Source organism: Oryctolagus cuniculus, chromosome 7 (genome assembly GCF_964237555.1).
Source record: "Oryctolagus cuniculus chromosome 7, mOryCun1.1, whole genome shotgun sequence".
Classification (NCBI taxonomy): Eukaryota; Metazoa; Chordata; class Mammalia; order Lagomorpha; family Leporidae; genus Oryctolagus; species Oryctolagus cuniculus.
The window spans coordinates 108,065,593-108,079,799 of NC_091438.1; the positions used below are offsets into that span (position 1 = coordinate 108,065,593).

General features: G+C 43.1%; 1 protein-coding gene across 2 annotated transcripts in view; it reads right to left on the reverse strand.

The window, feature by feature from the left end:
- The window catches only part of CACHD1 (cache domain containing 1), a 243,987-nt gene that overhangs the window by 42,816 nt on the left and 186,964 nt on the right, over positions 1–14,207 (reverse strand). For both annotated transcript variants that reach the window (XM_002715945.5, XM_051856412.2), the window contains exons 8-11: positions 10,674–10,823; positions 5,272–5,505; positions 979–1,128; positions 209–332 (exon numbers count right to left, since the gene is read on the reverse strand). In XM_002715945.5, the coding sequence (XP_002715991.3) occupies positions 209–332; positions 979–1,128; positions 5,272–5,505; positions 10,674–10,823 (658 nt within the window). The remainder of the gene's footprint in view (positions 1–208; positions 333–978; positions 1,129–5,271; positions 5,506–10,673; positions 10,824–14,207) is intronic.

Consider the following 14,207-nt stretch of genomic DNA (forward strand, 5'->3'; position numbering starts at 1 on the left):
GTTGGTCCTCAACCTTTTATTTTGCCAGCATTTTCCAATTGGTACAACTAGAGTATTTTTAAAAAATAACTTTATCTGTTATATAAAATGAGCAAAGTTTTGGATGCTACTCTTATGGAAAAAATATTGAGTATACTTTTGATAATATTCCCCAGTGGGTTCCATTCCTAGTGAGAAAAAAATGCTTCAGCCCTCACCTTTCCCTTACCTTAGGATATTTTGCCGAACCAACTCAAATTTTGGGATATTTTCATAATGTATAATATCAGTATGAAGGGGGGGCTCTGATAGCAAATATGGCCTGGTAAGAGACGGATGCATAAGTGTATAGCCTGAAATAAGAGAACAAAATGCATGCTGTCAAAAATATGTGGTAGAGAGTACACAACTAGTAAAAGTGCCCATCACTGGTTGGAAATGTGGGAGACTCTGGCATGGCTGCCCAGCCCTCAGTTCATCCATATGTAACTTCCCAGTCCAATAAAAACTGAACCTGATTTATGTTTGCTTGCATAAAACTTTCAAAGTGTAGAAAGATGCCTTAAATTCTCAAACATCTGTCTCATCAAGAATATCTTGGAAGTATTGGTTGTTTGGTTTTCATTTTAGAAAATGTTTTAATCTACCACTAACCTTACAGGCAGTAAATCTAAAAATAATACAGATCAGGAAAAAAAAAAAAGAAAACATGGCCAAAAGAACACATTCTCTGTGTCATTCAATCCTCAAGTCTAATTTCCTGTTGCTACAAATAACCCATTCCTATCCCTCAACACAATATGGGAATAAATACATGATGTGCAGATTCACTCTGCCATCTACATGGTGTTCCACCCCACATGAGCAGTCTTAGGCATGCTGCTTTCCTTTAAATATTATCCTTTTCCTCCGGCCTTCTTAGTGTCAGGGTATTAACACTATTTTCCTGAGGTTACTAAGGAAGCCGTTCTTTCTTATGATGAACTTTTAGCAGATTACCTTTGTCATCTATGAGGAAAGTATAGGAAGCCAGAGAGTCTTGGTAATATGTCACATCTTCAAGAATGTAAGCCAGATTCACATCCACACCCACGATTCCCAGAAGTAGGTTTCCAAAATAACAGGGTTTACTCACAGTCATTATCAATCCTATGGGTTAAAAACAAACAAATCCAAAGATAGTAGAGCAGGCCTGGGTCAACACAGTGGAGCTGTGTTCCAGTGGGTCACGAAGGCTGATATTAGCCATCTCAATTTTGCTTGGGAGAAAATTTCTTATGGGATCCCATAATCAGTTACCACCTTTGTGGACAGTGGAGTGAGTAAGAGATAGAGAGAAAGCGAGTTCTTTGATGTAATTTAATTGGAGGCAATTTGTACATTTTCCTCTACTTTTTCATCTGAAAAGACAGATATGGCATTCCAGATATGTGCAAAACATCAGGACTAAATATATTATCCTACTTCCTAAAATAGGGAGATTCGGCTAAATCTGAAAGAACACTGGACAAGGAATTTGAATTTCTGAGCTCTGGTCTAGCTGTACCCCTTTTGTCTTGTACATGTTGATACGGTATATAACTTCCCTGAACCTTGATTTACACTGCTGTTTAAAGGACACAGTAGGTACCGGCGCTGTGTTGTAGTGTGTAAAGCCACTCTCTGCAATGCCAGCATCCCATATGGGTGCAAGTTTGAGACCTGGATGCTCCACTCTCAATCCTTTCAATCTGGCTCTCCATTGTTGCCTGGGAAAGCAGAAGACGGTCCCCTGCACCCATGTGGGAGACCTGGAAGAGGCTGCTGGCTCCTGCCTTCCGATCGGCTCAGCTCTGGCAACTGTGGCTATTTGGGGAGCGAACTGGTGGAATGGAAGACCCCCCACCCCCAACCTCTGCCTCTCTGTAGCTCTGCCTTTCAAATAAATAATTAAAACTTTAAAAATAAAGGACACACAGTAGTAATTACAGATTTCTAGGAGATGTTGGATCAAGAGCTTATTAAATGATAGAATGTTTGAAAGATATTACTATATCTCAGTAATGCAACTTTTCAAAAAACACAAAGGTCTGACCACATAGAACTTTAGGTAGTAAAATAAGAAATTAAGTTTACAAAGGCATGTATTTCTAGACTGACAGACCATTCCCAAATTTTCATGTGGAGGGCCAGACAGGAACTATGCTAGGCTCTGTGGGTCATCCAGTTTTTGGTGCCTATTCTCTTCTTAAACAACAACCCTTTCAAAATGTAAAAAACCATTATTTAGCCTACGGGCCATACAAAAGCACACAGGAGGAAAACATATAGAAAGAGACAGCATGAATGCTAGGTTGGTGCATGGCCCAAGCCTCTGGATACCTGGCCTCACTACTGAGTTGGGTGAATTGTGCTCCCTCTCCAATGAGCCTCTTTGTGGGTCCAACTCTAAGGCTCCAACTAAAACTCTAAAAGAGAGTTTCCCTTCATCTTGATCTTCAGTCTTTCTATGCTTGACAGCATGTTTGTGCGGAGCAGCATGTCAGAGAGTCATTCTAGAAACACCCAGGAAAGGAATCTGGGCATTCTAGAAACTTCTACAAAAAATGGTCCACAGAGAGAATCATGTACAATGTCTGCTTGATGTATTGTTAAATTGTTACGGGGGCAAAGTGCAAAAAAGGCATCATAGGGAAGAAAAAGTTCACAGAAAGTCATATAATGGGTACCAACGACAATTTCACAAGAATCCTCTAAGCAATGTGCATTTGGAATGCTATTTGTCTTTTCTTTTTAATTATTTATTTATTTGACAGGTAGAGTTACAGACAGTGAGAGGGAGAGACAGAGAGAAAGGTCTTCCTTCCGTTGGTTCACCCCCCAAATGGCCTCAACGGCCGGAACTATGCCTATCCGAAGCTAGGAGCCAAGTGCTTCTTCCTGGTCTCCCATGTGGGTGCAGAACCCCAAGCACTTGGGCCATCTTCCATTGCCTTCCTGGGCCACAGCAGAGAGCTGGACTGGAAGAGGAGCGACCGGGACTAGAACCTGGCACCCATATGGGATTCCGGCGCCGAAGGCAGAGGATTAGCCAAGTGAGCCAAGGCGCTGGCCCAAGAATGCTATTTGTTTTAAAACATTGAGAAGTTACAAGCACTGTGAGGGCCAGCATGGAGACAGAGGTCCCAATACACATGACACATTCCTCGGACTTCAGTCTGAGATTAAAGCCATTTTTATAGATCAGTGATATACAAGAGAAACATTCTGTGAATGAGACACATGCTCATTTCAAATTTCTGTTCTCCTCTGGATACGTTGAGAACAAAGTCTTAAAAAGAAACACAATCCTACTTTTCAATTATCAACATGGACACAAGGCTCTTGATCCCATTATTGCAAATAAAGTAGGCTAAGCTCTTGCTACACTGGCAAAATCCTCAAACATTCTTTTTACTTTAACCCAAAGCACACAGATTTGCTCTTTAAAAGAAATATGTTCAGTAGCTGATATTTTAATCTGCGGGGGTTTTGAATTAGAGCCATGTAAACATGGGTTTCCCCAGACTCAATTCCTCATGCCATGGAGTGAGAGGATATGCTATCCAATCATTCTGGGGAATGAAGACACACAGATGAAAACACTCTAACAGGGAATTAAATGGATCTTAAAACCAATCACTGAACCTACTATATAGGATTCACAAAACAAGATTAAAATTTGGATGACATCAGGCAACAGGTGGCAAAGTCTTGTACATGTCTGCTTTAAAGCATTCAGGGTAGGTCTCTGGGATGGAGAGGTGATTTTTTTTTTTTTACCATCACCATTTTTCTGTTTTCATTCTATCTCTGCCATGTGATAGATTGAAGGGGTTCCGGGGATTGGAAAAGTGAGAGAGACAGACAGGATTTGGAGAGGTAAATTTTAGGAAGGGTCCCACCTGAGTTGATAGCACTGTTGTTAATAATATTTGGTTGTACAATCCTCTGAGTTTGCAAAGGATTGGGTTTCCACATCTGTCTTTGTTCCTTTCACACAGTGTCAACAGAATTCATCGATCCCTCTTTCTCTTCTCAGACTTAAAAGGCCGCTGAGGGTGCGATGTATGCCTTCCCTGTCATTGCTTGGCACAACAATCTGTTGCCACTCAATGTTGTGGGTTGAACGCACAAAAGGTCACTTGCCTTCAAGATGTGATATTTTCATATAAAGGGAAATAACCTTATCTAAATGTGGGAGTGTCTGTCTTACATGTCTGTGGGCTCTTCCAGAGACTGGTAGGGTAAAAAAATTCTGAGGTACTAGTGGCTGTCGCATTTCTTCCTTACAGAAAGGATATGTTTACAGACTCTCTAGAAAACACACTCTTTTTAGGCTTGTTATACTTTGCATACCTGAGTTTTCCCGAGTATCTATATTTATGAGAGCTCCTAGTTAACCAAACGTAAGATCTCACATGGTGTTGATGTCTGTCTGGCTACTTGCTGGCTGACTTGTCAACCTTCACTGTCAAGGAAGAGTGGGAGGGACATGAGGAGAAGAGAAACATTGTCCTTTTACTGGGAGCAGCCTGCTGGCCAGGCACTGCTCTAGATGTTTTACATGTACCTTTATGTATTTTATACATCTATTGCTGCATCTTCCCAACTGCCTCAAAGGAAGTATTGTATTTCCTATTTTACAGGTCAGTAAACTCAATCATGTGAAGGTTAGGCACTTTACCCAGTATCATATTACAGGTAACTTTGTGTTGATGATGATGATGATAATGATGATAACAACAAATGCAAAATAATAAATTAAAAAATAAAATGAGCAATTATAATTAGGGGTTATAGCAATTACTGATAAGCCTTATATACATTATCTAATTAATCCTATTAACCAGAAAGATTATTACCCCATTCTAGAGAATACCAAATGGAGAATTAATGAGATTAACTAACTCACCAAGGATAACAACTTAAGTGGAAGAGTAGGATTTAAATGCCCATCTGATGCCAAACCTAAATTTACCTGACTGTGCCATGTTGCCTTGCCTTTAAGGCTGAATCCTAAGTACTTCTGAGTTTTATTTACCAGTTGCAATACTACTCTACCCTTTAGTCCCAACTCATAAAATCTCCCAAAGAGACACAACCATTATGTCTACTGAGACTAGGGCAATAAGGAAGAAATAGGGCTGGGATTTCTGCTCCAGAATACAGTGTTAAAGGTAAATGGCAGGGGGCAATGCAACCTTAGATCCAGAGAGAGGGGTGCCTGTTCCTGTCCCCCTACCTTTAGTAGGAGGTTTTCTCCAAACTCACCATCTCCCATCTCATCTGAGAAGGGGAGGCTGAAGACAGCTTCATCAATCATGCGGTTGGGCAGGTTGGTGTAGAACCTGCCGACTGTGGTCTCCAGGTTACTGAGCTGGTTCAGTACCATCATGCTGCCCTTGATCACAGGCAAGGCTGTGCGGTCTGGCACACCGTACTTGCCAGAGTTCTGCTCGGCCAGATCCCTCAGGAAAGCCAGCTCCTTCAAACCAGTGACTCCATCTAAAAATCAAAAGCCACAGGATGCAAAATGGTTTATATCCATATGACATCTTGCAAGTTTGCTCTAATATGAGCAAGAATGAAGTCTTAAAATGCCAAAGGAGTTTTTGCACAATGTAGACTTAGGACAGAAATATCAGTTCCTGCTGAGAAGCAGAGCCCGAGGCATGGTCTTTCCTTAAACAGTCAAGAGGGCAAAGGAATTCTTCAAAAGACAATGATGAAAAACATATGAGTAAATACAGGAGGCCTGTCCAGTAAGGATGTGTTCTCCCCCACAAACTTTAATTATAAAATTTAAATTCTTTTACTGCCTGTGATATTTGAAAGCAAAAGTAATGATTAACAAATCTGCATTTAATTTAAAGAAGCAGATGAAGTTGTAAGAGTTTTAAATGAAAGATTTACCATTTCATTCCCACTTCTATGACTGTAAAACACTTGCCAAAGTCTTATGCAACTAAATGAAAGAATTATGGATTGCATTTAGTGATGCATCCAAACCCTGTCTCTTTAAGTGAATTTTAATTACAGATGTTTCATACTTGATATTGTTAGGACAGTAATGAATTTGATTTAGTTAATGTATATATTTTTATGTTTAGAGGGTTTAAAAAACTTTGCAAAGGATTCAGGCATCCTGGGATATCCTATCCAACAACATCTGTAATCTATAGCACAAAAATAAATTTAATAAACCATTTTTTTTTAGTTTGCTATTGTTGGAATATAGTCAAAAGGATTAGTAACTAATCACATATGGGTACCATGTAAACAAATTCAAATGATTTCAGTTATTACTTAGGTCCCATTATTGCAGTTTTAAAAGATTTTGCTTCATGGTTTTAGAGATTTTAATAGCAAACCATGAAGTCATTACAAAGAATCTGAGGTATTTATGGCTCATCTGTCACCTGAGTCTATACCATTTCTACATAGGGAGTGTAGATAGTTTAAGCCCAGAAGTCCATTTCTAATGGATATAATTTATTTTATTTTATTTTATTTTATTTATTTGAATGACAGAGTTAGAGAGAGAGAGGTAGAGACAAAGAGAGAGGTCTTCCATCCGCTGGTTCACTTCTCAAATGGCTGCAATGGCTGGAGCTAGCCACATTAGCAGGGAGTTGGATTGGAAGTGGAGCAGCCAGGACTCAAACCAGTACCCATATGGGATGCTGGCACTACAGCCCCGGGCTTTAACCTGCTGTGTCACAGTGCTGGCCCCTGGATTTAATTTCTTTCTTAAAAGATCATATTTAAACGAACTTGGAATTTTTTTTTTTTTTTGACAGGCAGAGTGGACAGTGAGAGAGAGGGACAGAGATAAAGGTCTTCCTTTGCCGTTGGTTCACCCTCCAATGGCCGCTGCGGCCGGTGCGCTGCGGCTGGCGCAGCACGCTGATCCGATGGCAGGAGCCAGGTGCTTTTCCTGGTCTCCCATGGGGTGCAGGGCCCAAGCACCTGGGCCATCCTCCACTGCACTCCCTGGCCACAGCAGAGAGCTGGCCTGGAAGAGGGGCAACCGGGACAGAATCCGGTGCCCTGACCGGGACTAGAACCCGGTGTGCCAGCGCCGCTAGGCGGAGGATTAGCCTAGTGAGCTGCGGCGCCGGCCACAAACTTGGAATTTAATCCACTCATGTAATGCTAAAGAAAAGTAAAAAAATATCTGGACCAAATTTGTCAGAAGCAAGTAACTGTTCCCTTTGCTTAGCACAGGGTATGCTGCAGAGTAAAATACAACACAAAATACACGATAGATGCCTGACCTTACACCCCCAAGTAGCTCACAGAGGTGATATGATACAGGGAGAAAACTCAGGCAATAAAAACACTTCTTCCTTTGTTGCATATTACTTGGCTCTCTCAAAATATAAAAGAAGGTGCTGGCACTGTGGCGTAGTGGGTAAAGCCACCGCCTACAGTGCCGGCATCCCATCTGGGCACCGGTTCAAGTACTGGCTGCTCCACTTCCAACCCAGCTCTCTGCTATGGCCTGGGAAAGCAGTAGAAGATGGCCTAAGTCCTTGGGCCCCTGCGCCCATGTGGGAGACCCAGAGGAAGCCCCTGCCTCCTGGCTTTGGATCAGTGCAGCTCTGGCCGTTGCAGCCATCTGGGGAGTAAATCATCGGATGGAAGACCTCTCTCTCTCTCTGCCTCTCCTCTCTCTGTGTAACTCTGACTTTCAAATAAATTAATCTTTAAAAAATATGAAAGAAAAGTGATAAGCAACACCTACTCAGCAAAGCAGAGCAGCATGGGACTAAGTGCAGGGTACTTTGCGTTCTCCATCATGGAATGTTATGCAGCCGTGGCATGGGGTCACTAGAGGGCTGGCAGAATGACAGGCATTGTGGACGGTCTACTGTCAACAGTTTATGCTCTAAACTACATTTCCCAGAATGCCCCCTTTGTGTGTTCTTCCAAGTTTCAGTTAACAAAAATGAAGTATTGCAAGATTTGGGAGGTGACTTAAGCAATGGCAGCAGACACAGAGGGAGCAGAACGTGCCATTTGCTCCAGTGTTGGCTTACTTGATAGTGGTCCCAGGCGCTGAGAGCACACGGAGAGCAGCAGCCCACGGACTTCCACACTCACCTCCTCAGTGGTTTCCATGTTCCGAGCTCCCCAGCTCCCCAGGACATGCACCTTACTTTTCTTTTCTTTTCTTTCTTTTTTTTTTTGACAGGCAGAGTGGACAGTGAGAGAGAGAGACAGACAGAAAGGTCTTCCTTTGCCATTGATTCACCCCCCAAATGGCTGCTATGGCCAGCGCGCTGCGGCTGGCACACCATGCTGATCCGAAGCCAGGAGCCAGGTGCTTCTCCTGGACTCCCATGCGGGTGCAGGGCCCAAGGACTTGGGCCATCCTCCACTGCCTTCCCTGGCCACAGCAGAGAGCTGGCCTGGAAGAGGGGCAACTGGGACAGAATCCGGTGCCCCAACCGGGACTAGAACCCAGTGTGCCGACGCCGCAAGGCGGAGGATTAGCCTATTGAGCTGCGGTGCTGGCCTCACCTTACTTTTCAAACTTCCTGTAAGTTATCCATTCCCCTTTGTGGACCTGTACTTCTCTAATTCCTCCCACCATGTGTATACTGTAATTCTGACAAAAAATGATTTATTCCAAAATTCTCTTAGTGGTTCTGCTTCCTTACTGGATCTTTGACTGGCAAAACAAGGGAATGTGTCTGCCCTTGTGATCAACAATTAGAACCGGCCCTCTGAGACGGGGGGCAGGGAGAGGGGAAAATCCCAGGGTGAAAAGAGACACAGGATGGTTAGATGCAATTATCGGGGGCACAACAAATGCATAAGAGGCTCTGATGGGTGGGATTTAGGACCAGTGAAAAGGTGGACAGGTAGGAAGCTTTTCCTCAGTATCTTCCTGCGCAGACAGCAGGGATGACTTCCCTTTAGATATCCTTACTCCTTTGCTATTGTATTTGTTTATGTGCCATTTATGTCTTTGTCACTGGGCTATATTTAGTGGCTTAAAGACAGACATCTTGTATAATACGATTCTTACTGAAACCTTAGTAACCTACGGTGTACAGTAGGTGCTCAATCAATGTTTTTTTCCTTCCTTCCTTCCTCTCATGACTAAAAGAAGCTGAACCATAGGAGAAAAGAGCAACAGTTAACCTGAGATAGCAGTGAAAGGCTGCCCAGGCAAGATGAGGCCATGCTCACCAAGTACCTTCACTGTGCCTAGCTCTTCTCGTTAAGTGAGAGTACAAGGAACACTAAGAGCTTGTGCCAAGGAGGTCCATTGCTGAGGGACCACATGTGACCTCCCCACCACACCCGAAAGGGAAACATGTTCATGAGAAGCAAGTACAACATGCTGCGGACATGGCACAAAACTGAGCTGGCCCTGCATAGTGCAGGCATCCTCCTCCTCTGAGCTGTGATGTGAGAGACAAGAAACCATGTCATCTTTCATTCACTGCTCCAGCTGCTTTGAGGACCCGTTAGTTACCAGGTAGGATGGGAAGAACTTTCAACACATATCATATCTTGCTTATTTTCTATCACAATAATCCTATGCACAGATTTGATTCTCAGTTCACACATAAAACAGAGGCCCAGAGTGTCCAGGTGACCTGCCCTAAACCACACAGCTAGTAAGTACACACGGCTACTAAGTGAGGTCCATGCAACATTTGGAAAGGAAGCGCTCCAGCCCACACCATCCCGGGAGGATCTGAATAAGAATCTGAGGGTACTGTCTGAGAATCTGCACTTAAAAACCATTTCCCAAGTAATCCTTAGCACTGTCCCTAAAACCATATGGTTTTGCATGGAAATTGGGAATTGAAGAGAAATACAAGATTGTAGGTGGGAAAGGCTGCTGGATCAAGACATGGCCTCTTACACACAAGACAAGATGCTTGCCTTGAGTACTGAGGGCAAGAGCCCAGGGAAGTTGAAGCAACGCATGTGGGGAGAAACAACACAGCACAGAGGGTAGAAAACTGGGCTGTCCCCAGACTGGGGGACAGGTTGGGTAGCAGAGAGGGAAATGGAGTATTTCCTTAAATTTGTTCACTCATCAAATGCTTTCACATGCATCACATTTACAGCAGCGCAATCAATTGTAATGAGTCCCTGGCGAGTGCCAAGTGCAGACCATAAGGCTAAGCCTCACAACAACCCTGCAGAATAGGTGACCCTTATGTTCATTAGACAGGCATGCAAGCTGAGACGGAGGAAGTGGCAGGAGAGGTTAGTGGTGACTATTCAGGGCAATGTGGAATCCAGAACCACCTTGATACGGAGACTCTGGGCCTGTACAGACTGTATGCGGGCCTGTATTTGGCTGCTTGCAGCTCAGATCAACGAGCTAAGTTCACAATCTCCAGGCAACAGCAAACCTCAGATAATGTAGACTACGGGGGAGAACTGCAACAAAGGGAGCTGTACAAAATCTTCTGCAAGACCACAGAACGTGAGAAGCTTTAGAGACAAGCAGTTGGCTGGAGAGAGGGACATGCCAAAAGGCCCTGCGTGCCAACGTCAGTCAGGAAGAGAGCGGGTAGCTTGTCTGTGCTTGGTGACAGCCTTCATCAAAGCACAGTGTTAGCAGTCTGTTTTCTTTCTTCAAGCAGCATCCACTTAGAGGGAACTTTCATCTGAAAGAAAAATCTCGCAACACTGCCTACCGTTCATGAGGGCGTAGGTGAGAATCATTACGGAGTTGTTGAGAAAGCTATTTTCTTCATTGATGACACGGAGAGTTGCCTTTTTATCTTCTTCCGAGGAGTCCTTTGATGTAATGCCAGCTGACAGGTAAACGATGGCCAGGTCAGTATCTAAACAAAAACACCCAAACGCAACATTACATTTGGGTGCTGGCTGGAGGCAGTGGTGCTGTTTCCCTTTCATTCCCTCCTCATTTCCCCTCCTCAAGGTGAGGCCCTGCTGGCCCCCCTTCCCACTCTTCTTATGTGTGGCTGTGGCTTTCATCTCCTGCCTCCATGTCCTCCCATCCAGCCCTCTCTGGACAGCGAGGCCTCGTTCGTCTGCAGTAGGGTAAAAAATTGTTCCCTAATAAATCTGCTGGATAAAAGAAGGTGATATTTTTTAGGCACCCATGCCTGCGGTAACTCAAGAGAACCTCAATGGAGGCCCCTGCTGTTGTCTAAAACATGGCTGTTCCTCTGCTCCCTGACTCAGGACCACTGTCATGACACTCAGGTTGGTAGGGGCACTAGGCTTTAAAGTGGTGCTTTTTCTAGGAGGCTCCCTGGACAAGTAAGGTTATTTGGCCTGCAGGAACTACCTCTAGATACATTTCCACTCACACACTCAGCAAGGCCGTGAAGCACTATAAACTTGAATGCACGGGCCAGGAGCCCGGGTTTAAGCAATGGCTAGGTAATTTAGGGAAATTTCTTTCTCTCTCTACACCTCAAGTTCCTTGTCCATAAAATGGAGGAAATGACAATGCTGACTTCATAGGGCTGTTGTCAGAACTCATTGGTTAACATAAGTAAAGGGTGTATGCAGAAGGATGATGGCAAAAAGAGGGTGACAAAGAAAGAAACTGCAACATGTGTGCACACACACACACATACACCCATCCCTAAACAGCAATGGAGCCCTTCTCCTTGTCTGAAGTACCATCCATGACCTGGGAGTCAGGTGTTCCCCACACAGGGCTGATGGGCAGACTAACTGAGAATTTTAGTTCCTTGGAAGCAGCTGTCTGACTCAGAACTTAAAGCGATGTATTTCCTACCCCTAGATAATAAGCACGGCTGGATGACCACTGTAAGAGGGATGACAGCTGGACTTTTTATATTTTCCTTCTAATCAGAGATCCTTTCATTCCACAGATATCTAGGATATCCTATATAGAAGTTGTAACTTTATTGAGAAATAAATATTTATATAAAGCACTATACATTCATCTCCTCAGGTTCCTGTTGCTGTTTAATTGAGGTTGCCCGACACTGCCTGTGACATGCAACCTCTGATTTGACCCCAACGGCCCTCACCCCCTGATATTCATGTCCTGGAGGCAGCTGCCTCCCTTTGAGCCGGGCTGGTCTTAGTGACTCCCCTCAGAGAGAAGAGAATGCGTCAGAGGTTATGGGATGTCAAGACTTTCTCACCAGGAGGGAAGCCATCTGGCATGCTCTATGGACTCTCCTACAGAGGAGCAAGGAACAGAAAGCCCTCAGAATCAGAAATCCTGCCTGCACCAGCGTGAGTGAGTTTAGGAGAAGGCCCTCTCCCAGCCAAACTCTGAGATAACTGCCGCACCCTGAGACATCATGAGCCAGAGGCACCCGGCTGAGCAGTGCTCCGATTCCTGGCCTACAGAAACTAGGATAACAAATGCTTATTGTGCTAAGCTGCTGAGTGTTGGGGTAATTTCTTAGGCAGCAATAGGTAATGAATACAGTTAATCTTTGAAGAAATGATCCTGAGGAGGAGGTCTCAGTGCTTGAATTTCCTTTAGTTTGTAAATTTCCACTTTAAGTTTTAAACTATAATTTACTATGCAGAATCAAATAGTTAATTTACATATGCTCTTTCAATATTGTAGACAACTGAACTGAGTTTAATACAATTTGACTCAATGAAATAAATTCATTTAAAGTCCCTCTTATTTACCACAAATATTTAATATGTCTTTAAAATTTTTTAAAAATGCTTTTAATTTTAGTTTTGAGAGGTAGAAAGCCAGAGAAAGAAGGAGAGAGAAAGAAAAAGAGAAAGATCTTCCCTGTGCTGATTCTCTTCTCAAACACCCTCAAAGGCCAGGGCTGAGGCAGGCTGAAGTCAGGAGCCTAGAACTCAATCCAAGTCTCCCATGTGGGTGGCAGGCACTCAACCATGTAATTCACCACTACTGCCTCACAGGGTGCACCTTAGCAGGAAGCTGTAATAGACAACAGAGCCAGAACTTGAATCCAGGCACTCTGACAGGCAATTTGGGCATCCCAAACACTGGTTTATCAACTGTGCCAAATGCCTAGAAAGCAAGTCTTAAAGCTATTTTTTTATGCTCCATTTCCAATGAACATTAACTGCAGATGTAAATTGCATTACATTTAGTTAGTGCTGACACCAAAAATAGTTTTAGGAATATTCCTAACTTAGAGTAGATGCCAATATTTTTTAGTGTTGTAAATCAGCCCAGTAAATTATTCATTGGACGCTAAACATTTCACTTAAGCTTCAGGCTGATAAAGAATACCAATAGTGCTTGACTCCATAGTAGGGAGAATAAAGGTGTGGAAAGCAGAATTCAAAGACAAAGTTTATTTTGATGAAAAAAAAAAAAAAGCCCTTGAAATGCATGTATAATTTTAATACATATTTTTCTTAGACTTCTTGAAGATTCTTTATATACTTATATACAAAGATTTCAAACTCTTTTGCACCCAAATAAGCTTATCTTTTGCACTCCAGTTTCCATGAACCATTTGAAGTAGCCTTGTAAGAAACAAATTATATCCTCACGGCAAAGATACCATGTGTAATAAATTCCTTATTACTGACACACTTGGACTGACATAAAAGAGAACCCTTCAGTTTTCTGATTTAGCCTTATGATTCTGGATAGAATATACTGTCATCAAGAGTGGGTTTTAAGGTATGGAACTGTATTTGGGGCATGGACCAAGGCCTGTAGCCCTCAGGCTTCCTTCCATCACCAAGTACTCTTCCTTCTACACAAGACATATACCCTGTGAGCATCCTCATCAGCTCTGCCCAGCCAGATTCCATTCCACTCTCATTCAAGCGAAATGGACTGGTTTTTCCACTCTTAGATATCAAATCTGTCAAAAAAATTTTTAACTCATCAGAATATCCCTCCATTGTCACCCACTTAGAGGAATTTTAAGTCTTGACATTGGTAATGTTAGGGTTGTATAGAGACTTGGGACAGAGCAAAGAAGCAACTTGTAACTGGAAGAAAATGCAGTAGACTCTTCATTTGTCTAGTCCCTCTCTAAACCACCAGGGGTTCTTGTAGTCAATATAAAAAGGGAAAAGCAACTCCAAGTTGGGCTCTGACCACGTGACTAGATTCCTACTCCATGCCACCTCATTCCTTCTACTATAAGATGGTCCTCCAAACACCCACCTCCCAAAAAACTGAGACCAACCAATCCAAAAGTGTTAGCTCTATCAGTTATAAATTTACCATGGGAATAAAAAAAAAAAAAAAAAAGCAATGG